The 26,117-nt window shown below is 32.7% G+C and overlaps 2 protein-coding genes across 2 annotated transcripts; both read right to left on the bottom strand.

The window, feature by feature from the left end:
• Positions 1–2,416: 2,416 nt before the first annotated feature.
• Positions 2,417–4,343, bottom strand: LOC114188030 (U-box domain-containing protein 9-like). The gene is made up of 2 exons (XM_028076514.2): positions 3,851–4,343; positions 2,417–3,680 (listed from the first exon to the last, which is right to left on the bottom strand). Exons 1-2 carry the CDS (start codon positions 4,100–4,102, stop codon positions 2,601–2,603), a joined length of 1,332 nt encoding a protein of 443 aa, XP_027932315.1. The 5' UTR covers positions 4,103–4,343; the 3' UTR covers positions 2,417–2,600.
• A 2,540-nt stretch (positions 4,344–6,883) lies between these two features.
• On the bottom strand, positions 6,884–25,351 carry PIR121 (transcription activator). The gene is made up of 30 exons (XM_028075987.2): positions 25,138–25,351; positions 24,596–24,668; positions 24,406–24,470; positions 24,220–24,297; positions 23,697–23,816; positions 23,518–23,588; positions 23,339–23,431; positions 22,480–22,549; positions 22,242–22,306; positions 21,540–21,735; positions 21,236–21,387; positions 20,526–20,619; positions 20,207–20,398; positions 19,316–19,527; positions 18,037–18,184; positions 17,392–17,560; positions 16,430–16,506; positions 15,586–15,756; positions 15,091–15,167; positions 14,895–14,997; positions 13,900–14,019; positions 13,651–13,794; positions 13,311–13,454; positions 12,664–12,807; positions 11,100–11,187; positions 10,304–10,431; positions 9,298–9,505; positions 8,132–8,304; positions 7,676–7,885; positions 6,884–7,310 (listed from the first exon to the last, which is right to left on the bottom strand). Exons 1-30 carry the CDS (start codon positions 25,192–25,194, stop codon positions 7,116–7,118), a joined length of 3,837 nt encoding a protein of 1,278 aa, XP_027931788.2. The 5' UTR covers positions 25,195–25,351; the 3' UTR covers positions 6,884–7,115.
• Positions 25,352–26,117: the final 766 nt, after the last annotated feature.

The raw sequence follows: 26,117 nt of genomic DNA, 5'->3' as shown, positions 1-26,117 counted from the left end.
AAAAACAAAAATGCACTATCTAAATAGGATTCCAAGGATAGTGATTTTTTTTGAAGAGTTTCATCCATTGAATATGGTTGCTGTTGAGGAAGTTATGATTATATTATAGACAGTAGCCAAATAAGTGACAGAACCTTACATTGCGTGAGATTCCACCATTTTCCATCTTCAGGCATCAAATAATGGCGCTCAGTTCATGGTTTACTTTGGAACAAGCATTGTGGAGCCCGTGAGTGAGTCGGTGACTAACGTGCCCAGAACGAAATAACAGGTTTTTGGGATCAGTAGGTGGCGTTTTATAGTGCCCACGAAAAGGACCTTCCAAATTCTTCTCTCCATCTGCATTTGTCTTCTTTCCAATTCAACTTTACACTATTATTGTCCATGCATATACAAAATGTAATTATTTTATTGCAGTCATTTTTGCCAAAAGTGAAAGAGTAGTGTGCACAAATATGAAATATTTTTTCAAATTTCAACACCAAATTTGGTCTGTCCACAATATGAATAGAATACCTATGTAACTAATTCATGAGAGATGCTTAAACATAGACTGCATAAATGGTGTTTCTTCTTTGGGAGAGAAAAGAGGTAGGAGAGAAAAACCATGGTAATATTACTGGGGATGCTAATCACATGCTACATGCCGAAACAGTGAACACATCCCTATCCAATTTCACCAACCACAACCACTTTTATTCATTTACTGCCATATAACTATTCTTTGGATGTTAAGGAATCTCTAACGCTGGGTTTCTCTGAGAATTGTTTGCATTTCTTGATATTCCAAGAAAGCAATCACAAATTTGTGAGGATTGTGAGTTTAAGATTATGCTTTTTCTTTTCTATAATTTTAAGAAATTAAAATAGTTGATGTTTAAACAACTCATTTATAATAAAAAATTTAAATATCTCCTAATAAATGTATTACTATCTTAAATTGAATTTAGATTCTGTAATAAGTTTTTGGTACTGAATTTTCAAAATATACTAGAGGCTTTTAATATATTTTGAAGACTTGAATGACAGTATCAAAAATACCAATAGAAAATATGAATTCATCTTAAATTATGGCATTCAAACACCCTACAAGGAGAGAATAACCCCACAGGCACAAGCGTCACTAGAGATTCAACCTCATCCATGATTTTCAATTAATAACGTTAAAAAAGGAAAATAAAGAAAAATGAAATAGTTTATTTCATAATTTAAAATGAATTAACAAAAGTATTAGTTAAAGACATATTTTAATGAAATTAATATAAAAGAGTTTACAGTACAAATAGTTTATGCCCATACTTATCTGTCCATATGAGCTCCTGCGAGGTACTGTATATGCAACAGTTCCTTACAAGTAGCTCCTCCTAAAACTGCTCTAAACAAAAGTTTAAAATCATTCTACTTGAACCAAAAACCAGCCATTCTTTGGGGCTTAATAATTAAATTCTACGAGTAGGCTACTCACCACTCGACTCACCAACCTTTTGCAGCAAACCTAGTATAATAAAAGACAATAATGGCAATATTATTTTATTGAAGTAATCATTATAATTGCGACTAGTGAAGGAAATAAAAGCTCTAGGTACAAAGAACCTTATCATATAGAAAGACACGATTTCAGCAGTACTCAGCCTAAAATCGTCCTTATTTCCTAGCACTCTTCATGTATGTGACCAAACCAATCCACTGTTTCTTTTCCATACTTATGATAGGCTGTTGGAACAAGTTAACTAAACACATTTGATGGACTAACAAGTTAGTCAGCAGCAGCAGTCAGGACATGATTAAGATTCTGAATAGTTAGGCATGCATGACCCAAGTACTTTGAATATTCTAGACTGTCGGTGACACCATGGAACTGAACTTGAAAAATAAATTTGAATAAAAAGAAACGCACAAGTCAAAATATCAGTCATATCAACTTAGAGGAGAAAGTACGTGACCGATAATTATACATATATAATAAATTCATAAATCTATGGGGCATGGGCAAAATTGATGCCTAAAAGTGTAATAAAAGAAAGTTGGGTAAAGATAGAGCAACAAAAACGGTGCCGACACTCTTCACTGGTTGGCGAGGGAAAGAAGACAAAAGGAGGCCCTACCCTACCCCACTCCCACACACTAACCTTTTTATTAGTTATCCCTTCTCAGCTGTGAGATACCAAGTTACCAGCAACGAAAACCACATACAAATACAACAATAGAGCCACTAACAAAATACAAACAGACACTTTGTCAGCACTCAAAGTTGGTTGGCTACGCGACAAACAAGGGAAGAATACTTACAAATTTAGATAGCAAAAACATCAATCACGGGCAGTCAGTCAGGCAACGAGAAAATAGAAGAATATAGTAACTTTAGCAAAGAAAAAGAGCTTTTCCAAAAGGGATAAAGAATCAAACAGAAATGAAATAAAGGAATAAGTAACAAACTCTTTGCTCATTCACCCTGATTGTAAGTGAAGGTTCTGTACATAATATGTGAACTTCTCTTTCCCATTTTTACAGCTACCCGAGATGGTTTGTGCTTGTACAGAAGAACACAAGAAAAACTATTTACAGAGTGGTGATTTCCTAATCCCCGAGGTTTAATTTCACTAAGCAGTGTGTGTTAAGGAGGGGGATCTATTAAACCTTTCAAGAATACCGTTAGCTTTCCTTTTGGCCCTTGAAGTTCCACAATGTGCAAGCTTTGACAGTGTACCATTTGCTTTTTCTTCTTCTCTAATTTCCTTCAACTTAGTTCTATCACTAAAACAGATTGTATACAGAATTGCAACACAATTTTCCTTGCTCCTCTCTGATGCACTCTCCCTAATAATCCCCAATAACAAAGGAACAGCACCTAGATCACCCATTTCTTCAACAGCCCTGGGATGACTGGATAGGAGTGCCAGTATAGCCAACAACTCATCAACTAGAATGTGGTCCATCATCTTGTTCAGAATAACCCGAACCGCCCCATCTCGCACTGTCCTCCCTTTATTCTCGTGCACTAGACAAAGGTTAAATATTGCCGAAGCAGCATCTTTCATGGCCAATGGCTGTCCCTCATCCAAAAGCTCAAGCAAATGCTTGATAGCCCCGGATTTTCCAATGATGTGTTTGTTGGAATCAAGCGCGGACAATGTGAAAATAGCAGCAGCAGCATTGCTCCTCGTTTGAATTGTTCCACTTTTCAAGGCATCAATAAGCAGAGAAATCACTGCAGGATCCTCTGCAAAGGCCTTTTTGTTATCATCATGGATAGAGAGATTGAGAACCGTGGTGATCAAGTCCTCATGGAGATCAGGATCAGTAGAAGCCGTGACAGGCGATGATAATGGACTCAGCAATTGGGGAATCACATCACTGGACTCCCCAACAAGGATTCGAATCGAAGGCATTCGCTTTGTCAAAAGGCGAAGCTCCTTGGCAGCTTGTTTCTGATCAGAAACAGACAATGACAACTTCCGAAGCAACGAATTCAAATGGTTCCTATCCGCATTAGTGACCACTTCATCAATGTCCTTAACAGTCTCAGGAAGCTCAATTCCACGCTCCCTACACCACTGCACAATCATGTCCCGGACCAAGTAATTAGGTGTTAAAATGGAGTGAGACAGGACCTGCTGGGTCTGCGGACACGTTCTGTGGCCCTCATCCAACCACCTTTGAATGAATGGCCTATCATAAGTCTGAAGCAGCAGCAATACAACGAAATTAAAACACAAAAAAACACACACACTATCAGTCACAACTCAGTGTCACGCTTTCTATTTTCTAAAGGAATAAACTATAAACATCAAACCAAACACTAACAGAAAAAAAAAAAAAAACTGAAATTGAAAAGAGGGAATAACCTAACCTGGCCGGTGGATAAGATAACGGGATCCGTCATCAATTGGGTTGAAATGGGGCATCGAAATTCGGGAGGAAGGGGAAAGTCGTCCAAAGAGTCTGGAGACTTTAAATGTTTGAGAGCCGAAAGGGTGGCGATGGCTTCGTCGGCGGCTGCCACCGTGTAGTCGTCGGAGTCAACGATAACCTTCACCAATTCCCTCAACCTCTCCTTCAATTCCGACGCCGACACTCCTCTCACTCGCTCCCTCTTCGCCATTACTATTCCTACTAACTCCCAAAATTCATTCCCCTTCTTTTCTTTCTTCCTAATTCAAACAAATGAAAATTCTCTCTTCTCTTCTCTATTGTATCAAAATGATGACAGTTGACGAAATTATAAACAGTAAGCAATGTGTCTCTGTCCCTGTCATGTCATGCTTCACAACGCAACACACAATTTAACTCTCTTTATCTCTCTATGCGAGTGCGTGTGTGCAGAGTGCAGATACCGTGTAGCGTGGTAGAGTGATAGATAGCTCAAATAAATAAATAAACAAAATAAGCTAGTTATAACGGCACGTCACCGACCCACTGGGCCCGGCCCAGCCCATATAAAAGGCTGGAGAGTAATGTGCGCGTGAATTAAATTGAAGTCTAAGGTGCACACGGGAATGTAATAATTATAAATGTATCTTTTATTTTCTTCTTCCTATATTAAGTAGCACAACAAACAACAGGTTTTTAAGGAATGCAGGATCGGAAACTGATTCCTTGTAATAAAAGAACTTCTTAGTCAATGATATAAAATGACAAAATCACTATTAAATGATTATTGTCTACCAGAAGATATTCTCATATTTAACATATTGCCATAATGTTAATGTCTTAAATATCATTACTTATCTGTCAAGTATTATAAACATTTTCCTTTTATATTTAAGTGTTTAAAATTACTTCTTCTTTAATATTATGTTTGGCTGTGTGTTTATCTTGAATGTATTATTAATTTGTATGAACTAAATAAATCATATATTATAAAGCAAATATTTTTAAGGAAAAATAATAAAATAACTTTTAAAATAAATCCAATATTTTATGTTTTAATTTTTAGTACCCAAACTAATCACACAAACATTTGCTAAAAAAGAAGCTGCAAATTCGATTATATGAAATAAATAAAAAATGTGAACGCATAAAATAGTATGACAAAGGCAAACAGATGATTACCTAATATTGCTCTAAAAATATTTTATAAAAATACATTTTGAAAATTTTATTTTAAATGTTCACTACAAATTACATTTTACACTAATCAAATAATTAATACAAGATAAAAATAAGTCAACAAAGCTATGATGCACAGATACGATACGTATATCGGATACGACGTCGATACGTTTATTTTCGTAATAATAGGATACGATACGTGATAGATACGCGATATATGAATATTGAAAAATGTAGAATAATTCTTACAAATATAATAAATATAAGATTATTAATGTGTGTATCCAAAATTCTTAATTAGAGACTAATTATCTTAGTAGCCAAAACTTGGTAGCTAATGTTAGTGACCAATTTAAAGATCAATTCATAGTTGAAATTATTTTAATTATCAATTTATAGACTAATTATAATTTTTTGGAACTATTTTAGTTGTCAATTTGGTTACTATAGTGACTAATTATTTTTTGTCACTAAAATTGTTCACTATTCAAAAATTTTATTGTAGTGTATTACGACTTTATAAAGTAGATACTTCATTGATAATTATTGTTAAAGTATCCTAAAATATCGGACACGATACGTGTCGTGACCCAAGTTGAAGTATCGGTGCATCATAGCAACAAAGTAATCAACCAATCATAATAATGAAGTTAGTAGCCTCCTAATATGTATTTTTAGTTAGGTTTTAATCTCAATTGTAAATTGCTTTTAATCTTAACAATTGTTACTTACCATTAAAAAGTTAAAAAACAATTAAATAATAAAATAATTATATTTTAATGTTACTAAAAATTAAACATAAGAAAGTTTAAATTAACAGAAAAATCAATAAAAATATAGTGTTAAATATTTAAAAAAAAAATAGGAGACATTTTTTTTTTCTAGTAGAGACTTTAAGAATTTCGAAATCTTTGATTTGTATTAGAAGGTTATTGTCTAAAAATTTAAAAGAGTAATTTTCTCTATTAAATCTATTATATATATTTATATTGTTTTAATTAATGTACTTAATTATTTCAGCTTTTAATGTAAAAATGTCAAAACCAATGCATACTAATATTCCTTAACCAGTATTCTTAAGACACCAGTTAACATCTTCCTAATTATTATGTATTCTTGCATTTGTTATACCAACAACATATTTATGAGTATATTATATGAAAAAGTATTAGTTATTTAAAACATAAGAACTCCGTATTTGAGTCTTATAAACCGTACATGCATGAATTGTTAGGACTAGTTATCAGTTAATTGTGACATAACAAAAGAGTCGTGCACAATTATCTTCTAATCTATATAGTTTATATATGATATAACGAAAGTTTTGTCAAATGAGAAATGAGAGTGTAAACAAAGCAAATCTCAAATTTGTACTAAAACAGAATTATTAAGATCAAAACTAATTAAAACAATATCGATCATCTATACATGACTTTTTTTCTTTTAATATTGACAGGTCAAGTAGGGTCTCATAATATATATGTATAACTATCATTTTTAACAGTAAAAGGAGTTTTCATCTGATATTAGTTATCAAATGACTACTAAACAAAGTATCTTTTTTTTTTTTTAAATTGACTATTGGAATAAAATCTAAAAATGTACATTTATATTTCTGATTTCTAGCAATGAAAAGAGGTTTTATTTTATACTGATGCAACTTAAATCCCTGATCATTATTCACACGTGTTGCTTCGAAGGAAGGTTACCTTTGTTAAACTTGAATGAAATTGAACTAGAGATGATTTGAAGAGTGAATTATATTAGCATTTCTTGAGAGCTAGCTTTGTTACCACGAAAGGTGTCTTGGAAGTAAAGGAAAGAGTTTGGAGAAAAAAGCAAAATTAATCTCCAATTGAATTACTCTTTATACAACAAGCTTATAACTAATAGCAACCGATGGTTGTAACTGTCAACTGACTGAGTTCCATTACAGCTTATAAAAAAATGTTGCCACCTCTGCATAGAAATTCAACTCGTGAAACATTTACATACAACAACACAAGAGATACATGTACAACGTAACACAGAATTTGCAGGAAGCGCACAACTTGACTACTCGTTTAAGCACCTTTCTGTGGCAGTGTTTCAAATGCTGAAACTGTGTTGTCAAATTTTATTCGATGTATTGGAGCACCACTTTGCTTAATAGCACAAGCTGTCTTTTCTTCGAGGGGGCAACGTGCTTTAAGCATAGAGAATACATGGTTATTTAATCTCCTAGCTTTTTTCATTGCTTCCAATAAGGCTTCCCATCCCTGTTAAAAGAAAAATAAATGCTATTTAAGCAGCATACAACCACACATAAACAAAACCATAACTCCTTATGCTGCAAGGTTTGGACATAGTTAAAACATCTGATGCGACATCCATCTAAATTAAACTTGATTTGTCTTAACATGGTAAAACTGAGGTTGATTTAATCTTTATCACTCTGTTCCTAAATTGAAAAAACATATCATTCTCTAGAAATGCAGTACAGAAGGATAAATAATTGAGCAAGACGGAAAACATTTCAATAATGTTTGCGTGTAGACAATAATGAAAGCAGTAATTTTATTAATGGACAATGATGATGTAGAACTAGCAAATATTCTTTTGGGTGATTGGAAGAAAAATAAACCTGAACAGCAAATTGTGAGTTCTTATGTGTTTGCATAACAGATACGGCCTCCACTTCTGCGATATTGAGGATCTGATACGAGAAGTCAAAGAGCTCAAAATGCAGTTGCTGCCCAAGCAAATAAATAATAGTGCAGCCCCCCCAAGCAATTGAATCTCCCAGCCTGTCATGACTATTTGATGGCACTTGAGCAGACTCTTCCAAGTATCCCTACGTAGCTCAAGCAAAAGCTCACATTAATTATATATATTATTTAAATAATTACACATAGGAAATTTATTAATGTATTAAACAAGATGTTACAAAGTGGTTCAAGCTAAGTTTCAGCCATTTAACCTGTAATTAAACTCAACATTTAAAGAATTTGATATGGGGAGTCAATTCCTCATTCAAAGCACTAGCAAGTTATTTAGCAGTGTGACAAGTAAAAGAGGGGCGTGGAAGGTTGCTCCTTACAATTTGGAGACCACTGTATATTCGATAGAAATCTCTGGAAATTGTAATGTCAATGAAGCCTGTCTTGGGTGCAGCACTCCATTTGCTACAATATTTATCCAACGCAGCACTAGTGAAGGCAAGTGCATACTCCAGCACACTTCCAGTATTCAAGTTAGCCTTGTATAAAAGATCTGCAATAAAAGAAACAAGGTTTGAGCCATTAATAAAGGATCATGTATGTACTTTTATTTTAAATTCAAATAAGGATTCTAGAAGATTTAGGTAGTTTATGATCAAGACTAGATTCTTTAAATCTGATTTCATTCTGCCTTTCCCTATTTTATCCTTGTATTTGTTCTATAATCAGGGTAGTACCGAATACTGGCCAGCCCTGCCTGCTATATATCACTCGTGTAATTTTTATTAGTGTATAATAAAAAATGTCCTTTTCTTCTCCTAAAATAACACATCACAAAGTAAATGAACGCAACTATAACATGAGCGTTTCTACTAGAAATAGATAATAAAAGGATTTTGTTAAATGAAATCCCCAGAGTTGATTTTAAGTAATCAAAAGTCAGAAAGTTTTATTGAAAAAGAATTTATTATAAATACAAAGGTATAGTAATGTATTTGTCAAAAAAAAATGGCTTTTGGTATAGAGGGAGAAAAAGAAATGAAGTTTAATTGTTATTATAGAGATGGGCTATAATGCATTGTTGTGTTCATAAAACCTACAGCACTAACCCTTTTTTATACTAATCATACTCCTACCTACATAGATAAAAAAAAATCATGATTATATAAGGAAATATGGTAACTAATCCTAAGATATAAATGAGGAAACAGGAAAACTTATCCTAAAGGATAATGTAAGATATGAAAAGATGTTTTTGGCCATCCAAGTCTATCCTAACAATTTTCTTTCTCCATAAAATTTTATGCTGTTAGTTGCTTAAAATAAGGCATAATGCTTGATGTAGTGGGTATTATTGTGGATAAGAATTGAAAGAAAAAAGTGGTGGTAGTAAATGCAGATGCTGAGCCTCTCAAAAGGCACTTTGGTTACATGCCTCTCAAAATGATTTTGATGATTCCACTTTCGATTACAAGCATTAGTGCCTTATACAAAGAAACATGCCAAGATAACAGCAAAAAAAATTAAAAGCATTCCAACAGCAAACCTGCAGCTTCTGCTTGTTTTGACATAATATGGAAAGAGGAAGGTGATGGGCAACCAGGGTATGAAACCATTGCAGAAGCTGTTGATTTAAAGAGACTAACAACAGGGCTGTGTTCACCATCTTGGGAAGTCACTATTTGACCATCTCCTCCAGGAAGCAAGCCCAGCCAAGGAGCAGTTTGCATGAAATCCATAGAATCCTTTTCTCTCTATAAAGAATGCAATGTATTTATCACTATTACTCACAAATTAAAGCAGCATACATGAAAACATCAAAATTGCAATTAAAGGAGATATATGATTATTCCTCCTTATTTCCCATGTAATACTATCAATTTTGCAAAATTTATTCTTCAGCACTATGCATCCTTGTAAAATTACTTTGGGAGTTAGATGATGATAGATAAATTATTATACTTTAACTGAAATTAGATCTCCTCTAGTTCAGGGGTTCAGATTCTTAAAATGCCTTTGTGAGATTTCAAACTCCCTAAATACCTCTTACTTTGTCTTGTCTAAGTATAGAACCAGCCTGGTTCAAGTCCAAAATATTAGGATGGGACTAGACCGGTTAAACCTAGCCCACAAGCACCTACCTTGCACTCATACATTCTTAGATCCTTCCTCTCCATTTTTGTGCCTTCAAAGCGAAAGCCCAAATTTTTCTAGTTCTACCTAAATAAATTTTCCCTCTTCATCTATTTAAAGTTTATGACCAAATAAGGACTTCAAGCAAGTCATCTGCAAAACATTTCCTTTTTGTTTATTGTATTTATTTACCAAGCTTTTCATGGCCTTCAAGTTTCAATATAGAAACGTTCTTGACTACATGTACAATGGGCTAAATAATTGTTTTTGTCCCATCCTCTTCTTTTTAGGTAGTGTTAGAAAAAACATAATATAAATTCTTAAATTATCTTGAAATATAAAGCAGATTTTATTAAGTTTTTAGCTTTTGTCGATGTCAATTCCAATATATAAACTGGAAATTAAACTGCCTTACTGACCAACACAATATCTAGAAGCCCCATCCAATATAATACACTTCCAATCTCTTTTATGCCATGAAGAACCTCAGCTTTCAGCTCCGATTTTGTCTCCCAGTTAAGATGTTCCTTAACAAGTCTCACACAACCTGTGTAGAAATAATCTAAGTCAATTTCCAGATAAGATCACGTATGTATGTAATGTATTCCTTTGAAGTTAATTTTTTTGAGAATTATTTGTAGAGTCCATGAAATATAACTGTGTTGATATATTTCTAGCAAAACCTTTAAGTGCTATTGAGATTTTGAAAAATGCATTATTCTTCTAAGGTTTCTTCCCCTAATATAAGAAAAACAAAAGAAGAGAGAAAGAATTATGCCAATGACCTCAATTCCATGACATAGAAACTGTATCCCAGTATTACTTTACTAAAAAGAAAAGGCAAAGACATAGGCGCTACCAACAACTAAGAACTAATAATTAATATTTATCTAAGAAACATTTTTGGTCACGCACTGTGTAATTGGGGCATATTTACTAATAATTTGGAATATGGTACGTTGCATTGCATGCATATCCAAGCATATGAATCACCAATACGGTTTACACAATAAAACTCACTATTATTTTGTCAATGATTTGCTTTTCACAATTTTATATGCTTAAACAATTTTCTATACATTGAATCAGTATGCCTAATTTACTGTCAAGATGTTGAAAGAAGAATACATTTTAAGCATTCGTATGTAAGTAAATTGCAGAATAAACCCTTTTTCTCAATAAAAACAAAGTGAATGAAAAAATGTCACCATTTACCTGTCACACCTCCATCGAAAGGAAGAAGCCCAATTGATTTTGGCAAAGATTCTTGTAATCCTGTAATCATTGGTTCAAGCAAAGTAATCTGGAAATAGCATGCATTTTCAGTGTTAGTGAGCCACATCCAAATTTTATAATATCAATAAATATAGACAAATCAAAACTAAAAGCATCCAGTATGCATGTGTCAATAAAAAACAATCAGTTGCTTAAAATAGTTATATTAAGGTAGAAGCTTTCGTGAATGTCGATGTGTAATCTATATACTTGAAAAACTACATATTGTAACATTTTATCATTCATTCCCCCTATCCTTAGCAAAATAGTGTGTACACTAATATGGTAAAACTTATTATGCAAAGCCTTGAACTATGCATTCATTGCTCAAGTCCTTTTTACATGATTATAAAGAGTTAGTTGATCAGTTTTCCGTAGCTAGGACGACTTTGCACTTTATAATCTGTTTTGATAAGCTCAAAGTCCACCTAGCTTACGAGTAAAACTAAGGCTATTTATGTTGCCCGGATACGGAAACGGGTATAGATATGACACGGACACATACACGAAGATACGGCTAAATTGAAAAAATATAGGACACAAGACACGACATGTATATACATGTTAAATTTGAAACTGTCAACTAACAAAAAAATGAATCTAATCTATCTATCTAATATTCAATGTGCGAAAAGTAGTGATACTATAAGATTTTTTCCTTATTTTAATTGTCAAAATCATGTCAAAGATAAAAAAAATCTTTTAAATTGGACATAGTGTGTCTTACAAGTATCGTACAAATGTCGGTGTCCGATACGTATCGGACATGGGACACACCATTTAAGAGACATGTCGGAGCATCATATTTACATACACCTTCCTCTTTTGACCCACCGTAACACCTTTAAATGACAAAACTATGACAGAGTCACTAAGCTCCAAAGCATACAATACCTTGGATTGTGTGTTTAACCTTAACAATGTTATCTTAGCAAAATTGAGGCCAGAATATTAGCATCGTTCATGAGAATGAAAAAGAGGTCCAAAAGCAAAGGAGCCTTCCCCTTAGTCCTTGACTGAGCGGCTTATATTCTAGTATGCCCAAAAGTTTCATATTGTTTAGCTGTCAAAGCCAAGGGCTATTTATATACACCTTTTCTTAACTCACAGAGACACATTTTAAAGACAAAACCATGATGGAGCCACCAAACTCCAAAGTGGACAATACCTAAGATGTGGTGACTGACCTTAATAATAAAATGTTAGTGGAATTGAGATCGGAACATAACCTATTGAAATAGGGAACATGTGTCCTGAATATGGATACTAAATTCATATGCATGAAGGATTTTTGGTAGAAAACTAAAAAAGAACTTTATCAGAGTGACAAGGTTTAAGAAGCAAGAAATATTTCAATTAGTTCACACAAATTTCTATATAGTTTATTATCAAACTTAATGTATATATAAAATTATATTTTATAATGTTTACGAGGTTTCTAGAGAAAAAGAAAAGTGTGCAATTATAATTATTCAGAATTTAGCAAATATAAAGAAGAGTGTACCTTGTTTGATATGTGATCAAGAAGAGCTCTAATAAGCCAAGGTAATGATCGGGATCCCAGAAGTCGAACAATAGAAAACATGTGCGGTATTCCAAAGAATCCACTATGCAGTCGCGCAAAACTTTGATGGGCGGAATTCAAATCCTATCACAGTGAGAGAATGAGAAACATATATACCTACGTCTATAATATGTGAACATAATGAAAATTGTAGAAAGCGCACACAAACACAATAGTTCATCTCCCTCGTTATTAAAAACACTGAACAAGTAAAACAAAAAAAAATGAATATAAGAAACAGAAAAAATATAGAAAAACAGAACGAAAGCTGAGAAAAGTGATCTAAACTCCAAGAAATTTGTATTAGATTTTTCTATACTTTCAACAGTCTCCTGGCACGTGGTCCTAAGGACTAAACCATGCTGAAATAACTTTTCCAACTTCCCAAAATGGAAAGTGAGATAAAAAATTTAGTCAGGGAAAGTAAATCACATTATTTTAACAAAGTAAACATCTGACTTAAGTGAGACTTTGAGCTGCTGGTATTTAAGAGGTTTATTCACAAATTGGTGATTATTTAAGCCGTAAAAATATTGATACTGACTTATAATGGTTGTACCATTAAAGGCAGTCCGAGGAATGCTTACTTGAGTACCGCAATAGAAGCTAGGCTTAGCAGAGGGTACAGATGGCTTTTGAACAGGAACAGTTCTTGATGATCTGATAAAACGTTGAGTAGTATTGCAGAGAATGAAATTTGGCAAAAAATCGGTTTGCAACTCCGACCAAATCTAGCATGGATAAAGAAATAGATCAAATTAAATTGAAAACAGAGCAAGTCGTGACATTACTAATTACCATTTAAACAGTGTTTCAGCTTTCAATACGAAGGTTCAATATTAAAAGATAACAGGAAATTAATTAACATTTGCAGAGAAGAAAGGGAGACACCAGTTAAAGTACATCTTTAGAGCTCAAAACACAAACCTGCGAGGCCAGTCGACTAGAAAATGATACAAGGGAGATGTTCTCTTGCATCTCATTCAACATGAGACTGAAAGAGTCAATAGAAAGATCTCTGGACAGTAGTTCATGGGAATGCTTTAAAACATCCAACAACTTCTCTAATTCCTTAAATAAAATAGTCAAAGTATTGCTTTAGTCAATGAACATTGAGAAAAGAAAAGTAGTTCATAGTTGTTGGTAATGGGAAGTAGCTGAGGTAAAATCACTGACCACTATGGCACAAAGATCCTGGCATTCAAAGCGATCAAACAAAAACTCAATATTTTCACGGAAAGCCTTGTTAATCCGTTCAGTGATCAAACTTCGCAAATTAATCATCCTTCCGAGAAGCTGTACAAGTATATATAATCACATGAGAGAAATTGAAATTATGACATCCAGCAGAACGTATGTGTGTGTGTGAGAGAGGGATCATATAAACTGAACAACGAATACACCATGAAAATAAAAAGAAATTATAAATCATGTAAGCATCTATCTTAGTCTTCATTATTATTTTCTTCATTAGTTCATTAGAAAGAACCTACTTTTATACTCAATAGTTTTTCTAGAATTGCATTTGCCCTAGCTTCGCCCTTCAAAGAGAGAAGTCCCAAAAAGTTAGACCAAACATTACGTTAGACTATTGGTATCCAAAAGCCACTTTGGAACATAACTAATCAATGTGGAGTTAGGTTGAACAATTAAAGCAGAAACACTCCCAGCAACTGTTTTTCCAAGATTTCAAACCAGGACTTTCTGATAAACAAACTTTGTTAACTCATGGGAAACCTTTTCTGAAACTGATTGATAATCAGTATGAAACCAAATCCCAGGGGAAAAATAGGCTTACAACTTATTCCTGCTTATTACACAAAGTTGTCTATTTTGTATACGTCCTCAAGTTATAGAAAGTCACATCATTCAAAGTCACTTGATGATAATGAGGTTTGGATCGGAAAATCCCTTATATGTACTAAAAAAAGTATAAAACAGTTAATATTTTTTCATTTAATGTAGGGCTTCAGTCAAGTGTTTCCAGATTCTGCTGGGAGGCAGGTGATCTAACACCATGCACACATATTTTTCCAATCCTTCCACACATGCCCCATGGGCTATTTTAATATTCAAAAATTGTTAAGCAGGCAGTATGCACCTAGCTTACACTTTAAAGCACCAAACCAAAATTATGTAAAATAAACATGATGACAATGTAATCCATTAACCTTCACTCTAGTCATTTTAAGCAGCATATTGAGCCTTATGGGTTGCACAGCATACTTTTCCGCATTGTCTGAAGCAAAGAGGAATGAAGGATCAAGCAATTCACTGCATGATTTAGGTATCCATCAGTACGAAAAAAGGTTAGTCCATGGAATAATGAAAAGAAAATGTGGTTGAGTCAGAGAAAGATAAGCATACCTTGCTGCCCAGCTTTTGTAATATGTGAAAATGATTTCACACAATTTTGTAACAAATATATCAAAACAATGATCCACCTATGAAAAAAGGTAAATAGAAAACAGTTGATACAGTACCTTCTACTAGTATAAACTGATGTTAACATAAGTCACGAAGCATAACTGTAAAAACAACTCTTAAATATAAAAGAAATATACAAAAAATTGCAAGTTTATTGAGGATCCTGCATCCTCCCGTCCAAAAGTCCTCACTCAATTTTCTATATGCCTCCACAAGGATCCCCCCACTTATACCCCTTGTTCTCAATTCCCATGGCATTGTTACATCTCTAACAATTTAGTAAATATAGGATACCTGACACCACATGTATCACTCCAATAAATTTGGTGTACTTCACCATATGCACCTAATCATCTGTATCAGATATTATACTGTTCCAGGAAATTCATCATATAGTCAACTAGCATTAGCCTTCAAGTTAAAAATTTCTAATACCTCAGCCTCAATTTCATCGTATAGAAAACGTTGCTTCAGCAACACCAAGGCTTGCTGAGCTGAATCATTATAGACGTCAAAAGGCATCAGAACACTCTCGAGAAGACCAGAATTTGGTGACTCAAGTACACAATCCACCAACATCCAGGGAAGAGAGCATTCAATTGGAAACTACATTAAATAACGAAAATTTAGTAAAAGAAGGGGAGATGGAACAAACAAGCATATAAAGAAAATAAAAAAGATCACAAGTTTGGTAGAATTTGAAAATTTCAAAGTTTTAAAAACAACATTGAAAACCCGTAACACAGGAATGACTACTTGAAAATAGAGTAATGTTGAAGTTCAGAATAGGCTACCAGCAAGCATAAAGAAAGATCAGATTCACACAACATATAACTTTTCATTCTTAATAAAACATGTTTCTACGAAATCTTCAGCCTTCTTTTGATTGTTATTTCAGTCTCTATCTCTGAGTAGTTTACATAACTAACAGAACCAGGATTTGGTGGGGAGTAGGGTATAACTAAAAGTATGCAGAATTAGAGACAAGATGTTAACTTCCAAAGTTCAGGACAAAGAAAAATTTCAATATTAGAAGAAAACTTTGGAAAAAATAACAGATACACACCATCTTCCTACTATGTAACAATTCAAATTCCAAGTTGCTAGCCTTCCACTATTTGAATTTTTTTTATTCAATTACAAGTACAAATAGATGAGTGAATGCTTGAGGCAATCAATATTTTGCAAGGAGCTATGAAATTCGTAGCTGGACTTATAAATAATGATTGCTGTGAACATGATAGATGTGAAACTCAAATAATTTTGTGATGATTATTACCTGAATGACTCGTGAAGACTCTAAATAGAATTCTCTAAACCATAAGAAACCAAGATCTGTCAATGTTGCAACAGTCGCTGCAAGCATCATCACCCAAGTCAATTCACTGAAGGATGTAATAAGGCATATGCAAAGGATTCTATCAGTAAACTGTCTCAGAAATTAGAGGGTCAAAATCTTTCAGAATTTACTATCTTCTAATGTATTTCTTCTCTAGTCCAAGAAATCAAAAACATTTAGGATACTTTCTAAAAAATTGGTGACAATGACCTTCCAATTTGTATACTTAAGGTACAATAATGAGCAAATAAAAACAAGTTGTGACCGCTAAATCATAAGCACAAAAATGAGCTTGGAAGCTTTAAAAGGACCAATCTTCATTGTTAGGTCCACATGCCAGGGGCATACATAATCTGAACCTAATAATTTACAAGAGAACTAAATAGCACCCAAAAAGCAGAAATTTATAGGAAACTATTCTACTCAAGAATGTAGGTACCAGTTTAATGTTGCGTTCAGTGATAATGTAAACATCCATGTACCCTCCCAATTCAATGATGTTTAGTTTTGTATTAGAAGTTTTAACTTTAGCAAGAACCCAAGGATTTCCTGAACACCAAATGATATGTTAATAATCATCTATCAGCCCCATTGCATGTACTTTTTATTTCGATTCTAGATATTGGACTAGTTCACCCTTTCATTCTCTCAGATAAAAACCATGAAGGGATAAAGGATCCCCTAATAGGTTGAAAGCAGTGCATCATAAAGCCATATATGTTATCAACAGCAATATGACACGAAATGTAACGCTTCATAGCCCCTAGTGTAGGAGAGGAGCCATAAGGCAGGAGTAGTGAGAGGAAGAGATTGTCAGTTTAGATGATATTTCATATATCAATGGAATGTGTGCAAAGGATGAGTCTTTGCAGTAACATTGACGCTCAGATAAATACCATTACCTGAGTAGTCTAAAATATGAAGGAAAAAACCAAGCTTGTAAAAAAATGTCTCCAGCTGTTTTAAATCATTAACTGGGATTTCTGAGCCACTATTGCCAAAGAGTCCACCTGGCCTCCTAAGGTTACCACCAGAAACCACCTCATATATTAAGAACTGCAAGCAGTGGACCTGTAGTAAAGAGATTAGCTAAGCAACAATTACATGCTAACCACAGCATTACATGTATCCACAGAAAGAACTTGTAAAGCAGCTCAAGTCAGGATACACAGAATCTTTGGTAACAACTTTTGATTACTATAATGTATGTGAATACACACCAAGAAAATTTCATGCAGAACACCGGAACTTGAAAAAAGTAATCTAAGAAACAAAGAAAATAGATTTTTTTCAAAATCATATCAAGTAAGAATGAGTCTTCCCACATGCATACCACATAAATGAATGGTCAACGTTTCAAAATAAAGACTTCATTTATTTTCCTCTACCACAGCATTGGTAAGTCCATATGCTAGTTGAACAAAAACATCTATACAGATAGCAGAGTTCAATATTAAAACTTTGATCCCTAATACATGCGGCTCTTCATGCATATTGATATAACAAACTATAAAAGAGGAGCAAAGAGAATTGAAAACGATGCAGACCTGAGCAGTAGTTGGGGCAACCGCTCTTGGATAAAATATGTTTGCTTTGCTATCTTCGCCTCCATGCTGTGAGGACTGTAACTCAGATTCTGATTTGTTTGTATTAGCCATCCAATCAGCTGAAAGGGTCCGCATATCTGAAAGAATCCTGAAAATCCATATTTGGGTAATTGATACAAAAAAGAAAAAAGAATCAAGGAAAAATTGATGCAGACTTTTCAATCAGTGAACTGTTTTCCTGGAAATTTTCTTGGGATTCAAATGAAGGGACAACATCCAACCCAAAAACTCCATAAAGAAGTTAAGTCTCATAGGATAATTCAAAAGATCATCAAATACTGCCGGTAAAATTTAAAAATAAAACTCAATTTCTATCAAATAATAACAACTCAAATCATGAAACCATAAGCAAAATTTTACAAACTGAAAATCCAGGTTTTGTTAACAGTCTAAAATCTAACTATGGAGATAGCCTAATACTGGTGTACGATATTTTTCACCCAAGCGAAGGAAATCATTTAATTTTTCTATTTCTAATGCAATTTTAAGTGAGTTACCTATTACATTTATTTCAGTTTTCTTATTTCAATTTATGTGTCATTATCTTCTCTCTTTCCATATTAATTAAAGTGATGAACGTTATAACCTACTTATTCACTCTCCATATCAATCAAAAGAAATGTTGTATGCCTATCTGTATTCTCTCTCATTAATTATAACTACCTTTTCTTTCTAAAAGTGAATCAAAGGGTTCTGAACCTTTTCTTTCTCAAAATGTTGTTCTTGAAGTCTTTTTTTGTTCACTTAACATATTTTTAACAAAAAATAAACTTCCCTCCATAATGTCATTTGAGCTTCTCACCTATAAATTTAGATTCAGGTCATATATGATCATAAATTTTCTAGCTGGAAATAGATAACACATGGGAACTTTTCTTAATGTGCATATAAATTTACAATAAAAATTTATTTAATGTTTAAAGTTTAAACAATTTTCAATGCATAATAATTATTCACTTTTATAAAATCAAAAATGGAAACAAAGGTGTAACTGGAAAAGAAGATGATATCTTGAAATGTAAAAAAAATGACAGACAAAGGAACATTTTGATCCAGAACATTGCTATATTGTTGATTATGATACAGAAGAATTATTTTTCATGATACAGAATTATGATCAATAACAATTCCATGAGAACACCAAGTCCAAGGAACATATCAGCTATCAAATTAAAAAAATAACAATTTTATACAATGTAATGTGAAATTAGAATACTACCTAGAGAGGTCCTTCTTCTTTCTGAAGGTAGTCCGCAACATAATAGCTAATGTGTTTTGGACAAAATCCTGGACCTCAGCATGTATTGTTTCCCATAAAGCATCAGCAACCAATGTATCACACCGCTGCATCATAGATCCAACACTCTTTATGTAGCCCACAAGTTCAACCAGTGCTTTCCTTTCTTCTGCACTGTAATTATATCTTACTACCTACAAGAAACACAAAGCTTATGTTAACTTCTATTTTATAATAGAAACCATTCAAGATAGATTTTGATTTGAAGTGTAGGGTGCCAACTTTGACATAAATCAAAATGTACAATTAATATAAAAATCACCTTTGTGTGTAGTTAACACAAATAACTGAATAACTGAAAATAAATGGCTAACTGATGCAATACTTGATAAATGGTTAAGTTTTATGTGGCTTATGTAAAACAATTATGGCTGATTCAAAATTTAAGCGTTTTAATATGCTTGAAGTAACAAGGAGTATCAACACTACTGAAAGCACAATATCATATTTTAGAATTGCTCAAAATTAATTGTTTCATAACAAATAAAAAATAAAGGAAATATTGGCTTAGAGTGAAAATGGTTAATTTTGACATGTCCAATGGAAAAACTAAATCAATTTGAATAATATTTAAGATGGATAAGGCTACAAGTGGTATCAACACCACTGCACATACAAATTGTAATTGTGACGAAAAATTGCTATTTTGTGTAAATAGTTAATTACATTATACAAATAAAAAAATGATAGTAGTAATATTTGCCGTAGTCCCAGTACCAGATTAGAACATAAATCAGCCATCACAACAAAGGAGAAAAAGAATGATCAGAAACTACCAAGATTCGATAACTGCAACATTTGAAAACTCCTTACCTTTTCATAGTCAGAAAATGATGGGGATGCATCTTTGCATGGTCGAGAAAATTTCCATGCACATTGTTCCCATATGCGAGCAGTCCATTTGCTTAATAGCTGAAAACCTTCAACAATCATATCATACATGTTCCCCTTGACTTCCTTGCTCCATTCAACATCAGAACCATCAGTTGACTTCAACAATAACAGCTGTAAAAATAGAGACAAACAACTAAGTAGCAGGTATACACGCTAAGAAATAGTCCAAAGAAACAAAGCAAATAAGATTTCAAGGAGGACATTCAATCTGCTGACAAAGCAGAGCAGAGGGCAGCACCTGATTCATTGCAGAAGCAAATCGAATTACAAAATCGTCATGCTCAGCACGGATGGCTCCAATATGATTTATGATCAAATAATGTCTCTGATATGTGTATCATGTCAAGTTTACATTCTAAAGGAGTCAGTAGGAAGATGCTTTATAAGTCTATATAAAATCAACATTACAGAAAAGATTCCTCAATAATTTTATTAATAGAAGCTCCTCTAGTAATCTTAACTACAAACTAATTTAAGTTCTAAAATGCATCAGAGGCTGCAATAAAATATATTCATTAAACCTACAGTTTTCCATGTCATCTAACAATGAATACACAAAAATATTGCAGGAAAAAATTAACTGCATAAACACCATTTTTTTTTTGAACCTATAACCACTCCAGTTTTCAATTAACGTATTATTCAATTCCAGCTGATACACAATATAAAAAATTTGTCAACAATAAAAAAAAAAAAAAAAAAAAAAAAAAAAAAAAAAAAAAACTATATAGATCACCCTCCTGGCATTCTTTAAATTAATTGAACAGAAAACATGTAATTTGTTACCCAAACATATATATCATGATAACAACTCAACTATCTGCAGTTAGAGTGGTACTAAAAAGTAGTATCAGTTAATGGATGACACTCAAGAAAGTAAAATCTAGTTCAATAATAACAAATTAGTATAAATTTATCAGTAACAATACAAAACAATTTGGAGGATATTCTTGTGCCTCGCGAGGTGGAAGCTCATGTGGTGCCGGAAGTGTGAGAAGGCGAGTTTGAGAAGAAAATTTAGGAAAGTATGTTGACAATTCCTTTAATATTGCAGCAGGAGACAAATGCAGATCTGGAAATGCAGGAATGACTGCCTCATTCTGTAAAAAAGGTTAAAATGATACACAAATTTGAACTTATTGGCAATAGAGAAAGAATTCAGTGCATTAAACGTAGAAATTTTCAGGTAATCAAATAATAAAGTTATTCTGTTAACCAGTACATTTATCAATAAGCATATAAACAACGGTACCTTAAATATATTGATCAGTCTGTTGATTTTCACCCTCTTGTACAGAGACTCACTATCTTTCTCTGATGATGTCACTAGGACAACAAGAACAGGCAAAACACGCAAAAGAATGTGGCGTTCTGGAAAGAGAAGGGCAAAGTCCAATTCTAAAGACTCTACAACAAAGACTATAAGAACTTGAAGAATGTCTTCTACACTATATCAAGTCAAGGATTTTAATAAGAAACAAAAAATCAGGATATTTAAACAGTGTTACAAAGCATAAAATTATTGGTGTGATATATCGATCAGTTCTTTGCACTTCTTTGTGATAGTACTCAAGAACAATAGACTAACCCTAAATTTTAGATTCAAAACACTTTTTATCAACTTGATTTGCTTTGATTTGCTTTAAACTGCAAACTTAGATAACTAATCAAAAGAAGGATTTGAGCTAGCCTAGCCACCAGTTATTCTCTTGTCTTTACTTCTCAACTCAAGTATTGACCAAATCCACCTTGTCTTTTTTATGAAAGTATAACTAGGTTAAGGATAAAATTCTCCAGTCTCCTACACATCGTGAACACAAATGACATTTTTCCAAAAAAAAAAATCTAAACAAAAAAATAAAACATTTACAAGTTATACCAAAAGTGTAGGTGTTGTGGTTTTGCAAAGAATCTCAAATGGAACAAAGAAATGTGAAGAAAATATACAGGATACTTGTTCACTCGGAACATCTCCACATGCAAATTCAACAAAATAGCCCATCTTGTGCTCAAGAAAATCTGCACATTGAATTAAAAAAGGATCAATCACCGGCCATCTTTAGTTTGGCATATTCCAAAGTACAATATGAACATGGACAATTTTGGAAAAGAATCTTTCATAACCAATCAATAAATAACAAATTTCCAGTACTCTATATGTCACAAACTTAGAAATTTCATCTATTATGCACCTGCAAATCATCTAATTCCTCCCTCATTGAATCAGTGTCTTGCCACTGACCACTGACTTGTGTAAAAGTCCTGACAAATTGAAGGGAAAAAAGAACCATTATGAATGACTGAACTTCATCAAGTAACTTTTCAAATATGGAAATCCTAAATCAGGTGAGTAGATGATTGGATAATAATATTTCTAAACCTGTACTTATTAACATACACAAAAAAGGAAATCATAATTTCAACATTCTTACAATACAGATTGTACAGAAGATGAAAATGAAAGAAAAATTAACTTTGCTTGTTCATTTTTTAATGAAATGAAGGGGAAAAGTGAATTTTTTTTAGAGGCCTACATGGAAATAAGATCCTCCCAATTTAGGCATGAAATTCTTTCCTTGAAGAATTGTCTCCCACATCTGCTGTTCTATTATTTTTGTTTTAATTTCTTCAAAATTAAATAATTTTTTATTACTTAGAAATAATAAATAAAGTTATATTAAGAATAAGAACGGAATAAAAAAATTTAATGAATATAAAAATATATTTAATATAATTTGTTTATTTTTGCTCTCTTCTATTTATCCAAACAAGTGAAAAGTACAAAGAAATGTATCTAACAGATCAACTCTGCGAAAGTTATATTGAAGAATTTTGGAAACCAAATACTATTAACAAAGAGATTAAATCTATGTTCATTATTATACAAACAAATTGACATGCACCTAAAGCACCGAGAATAAAAAAATAAAGCCTCCACAAAGAAATAGATATAAGATACAGTAGACACAAACTGAAACACTGAACCTGGAAGAACAGTTTAAGACCCTCAACCTAAAGATAAAGGGAGATAGGCATAAATAAAATACATACCTTTTATACCATGAAAAGTCATTTGGTATGCTTGCCTTAGCATTTTTAAGATGATCAAGTTGCACTAAAACATCAAGCAACTTCAACATAGACCTGCACTTAAGAACAAAGATATTAAAAAATCCAAAACAACAACAATAACAAAAATTAACAACAAAAGCATAATAATTATAACACACCACAAGTGAGATATTGTAGGGCCATTAATGCGTCGTTCAGGCCTAGAAAAGCGTTGCATGTCAGCAGCTAACTGCATAAAAGTGACATTTACATATTGACTTAACGTCCTAAGTCTGGATCGGCTAAGCTTCTAATAAAATAAGAAAGGGTCTTATAATATGTTGAGAACATCCCATACTTTTGAAGAAGCTGATGCTTGCCATCTCTGAATTTCACGCAGACGACTCATTTCCAAATCCAGAACTTGATATGTCTCCAAATATAAGTCAGCTTGACTTTGCTTCATAGAATCAGGTAGCTGCTCCATTGTGGAAAAATGCATAAATTACATAAAACAATATAGGCATACGGAAATATTAAAAAGAATTTCCAGTGTAGTCAATTTAATATTTCCAACTATCAACAAAGAAAAAGAAAATGGCAGCACATAAGATCTCATGTTGCATTAGATAAAACTATCACTTAGGCAAAGCCCGGACTACTTGAATTCATTCATTACCGGCAAAATGCTAGGTTTTAAAAAGCAACATAATATATATATATATATAGTAAGTCTGAATTAGTGCTGGTGAACTTTAAATATAATATACTTAAAGCCCAAAGCTTAACTCTTTCTGTTCAGACATTTTCTTTATTTATCTAAAAGAAATGTATTTTGTATGCATTGATGAACTCCTCAACGTAGCTTTGGAGAAATTTACCTGAGGAAGTGCTTTGACGCAACTGCGATAAGTGTAAAGCACTGATGCCATCTCCTTTCCCTCTTGGCTAAGGACATTCTGCATTTTGTATAAGAAAAAACAGTTAAAATTTATAATCAGAAAAAAAAAAATGAACTAGAGGTAAAGGGTAGATTAAACAACAAGAATAGCTCAAGAGCTGCATACCAGCTGATTGAGAGCTTTTGTGTCCTCTGATAGAGATAGTCGGTAAGCAGAGACATCGCTGTACTCTACAAAAAAGAGGGTGGTAAATAGCAATTACTAATAACTCTATGCATCTTTGAAGCTATTAATTACAGTCATCATAGCGTAAAACCATAACAGAAAAAAAAAATGGAATAAGAAAAAGAAGTACCTATTGGACTTTCTGTTGCACCTCTCTCAGTTGAAACCCACACTCCAGGTCCCTGCACCTCCGGTTGCTCATCCTACATAATTCACAACAAACTAAATAAAGGGGTACATGAAAAAAAAAAAAAAAAACTCTCGTACATAGAAACAAAACCCTCAAGTTGCTGCAATGCGTTAGTTTGGGACCTCATCATAAAATGACATGCCATGTAAATCTAGCATTGACAGATCAGAAGTTTGTTTCAGTTATCTTCTGCTTAATAAACATTTCGGAAAGATAAAATAAAGAAGCCACACACTGTCTATAACAAACTCACAAAACTTCAAAGAAACCAAGATGGAAGTTTCTTCAATTAGAATTAGCAACAACGAATTAAGCGAGTGATGGAGTGAATCAGACAAACAATAGCAGAAGTACAAAAAGATAAAAAAGAATCTTAAGCGCATTTCAATGTTCGTGACAAAAGAAGTGAGAAAAATGTGACGGAAATTGGATTGAAATAGAGAAAGAAATTGAGGTGCGAGAGTTGTAGGTGAAGAGAGTACCTCGAGCGAGAATGTGGATAGAGCAGCAATGGCTTCCTCTACTGGCACAGCCATCATCAATTGCAGAGTCAATCTCGGAAAAAAACCAGAGCGCGAAGCATAGAAGAAGAACAGAGGAAGGATGAACCACTATAATTGTTCCCTTTCTTTCTCTCTCTCTTTCCACTACACGGTAGGTACATGAACACAAGTCTTCATTTGCAAGTCTAAGCAGGTATCACTTTTTTATGGACTAAAAGGTCCTCCTCTTGTGTTGTATTTTTTCTCTTTCTATATTAGAATAGATAAAATAACAATTATGCTCTTTATACCTTTATTTTAGTTATGTTTATTTATTTATACTAAAACATAATCATAAACAAATACATCCAATCATATGGTTTACAGTTATTTATTTATTTTTATTAAAATAAATATTTCTCGAAAAACAAAAATGTAAGTTTTATATTTCAGAATAATTTTTAAAATTTTAAATATTATAATTCTTATGATACTTTTAATATATCATAACCAAATCATTAAATTTATGTTGTATGTTATATTTTAAACTTTATTTTTTGCATTTTTTTAATTTTGTATTTAAATTTAGTTAATGTAATATTTTTAAATAAAAAAAAGTGGGTGTCACTTTACTAATTACCAATTATTATTAATATATGACAAATAAAAATAACATTTATTAAAATATAAAAATAAATGAATGCATATCTAGAAAAACGGGAAGATAATATTTATTTTTAAATTAAATAAAAAGTAAAAGTTATTTAATATAATATCACTTAGTATAATATTTTGCTTATATTTTTATAATTACTTTAAAATATAGATTAATAACTCGTCAGCGGTAGATTTATTATTTATTTACTAGCGAAAATAGAGTGCATCCGTGTGTTTGCTTTTTTTTATGGATCTATATGTATAACATTAAGAATAATCAATGGCAATTTATGATGAGTATACGTAGATTGGTTGAAAAAAAA

This window comes from Vigna unguiculata, chromosome 6 (assembly GCF_037176805.1).
Source record: "Vigna unguiculata cultivar grain cowpea cultivar isolate G323 ecotype 2 chromosome 6, ASM3717680v1, whole genome shotgun sequence".
Taxonomy (NCBI): Eukaryota; Viridiplantae; Streptophyta; class Magnoliopsida; order Fabales; family Fabaceae; genus Vigna; species Vigna unguiculata.
The sequence above is the reverse complement of the archived record's forward strand: the minus strand, read 5'-3'. Positions and strand labels throughout refer to the sequence as shown.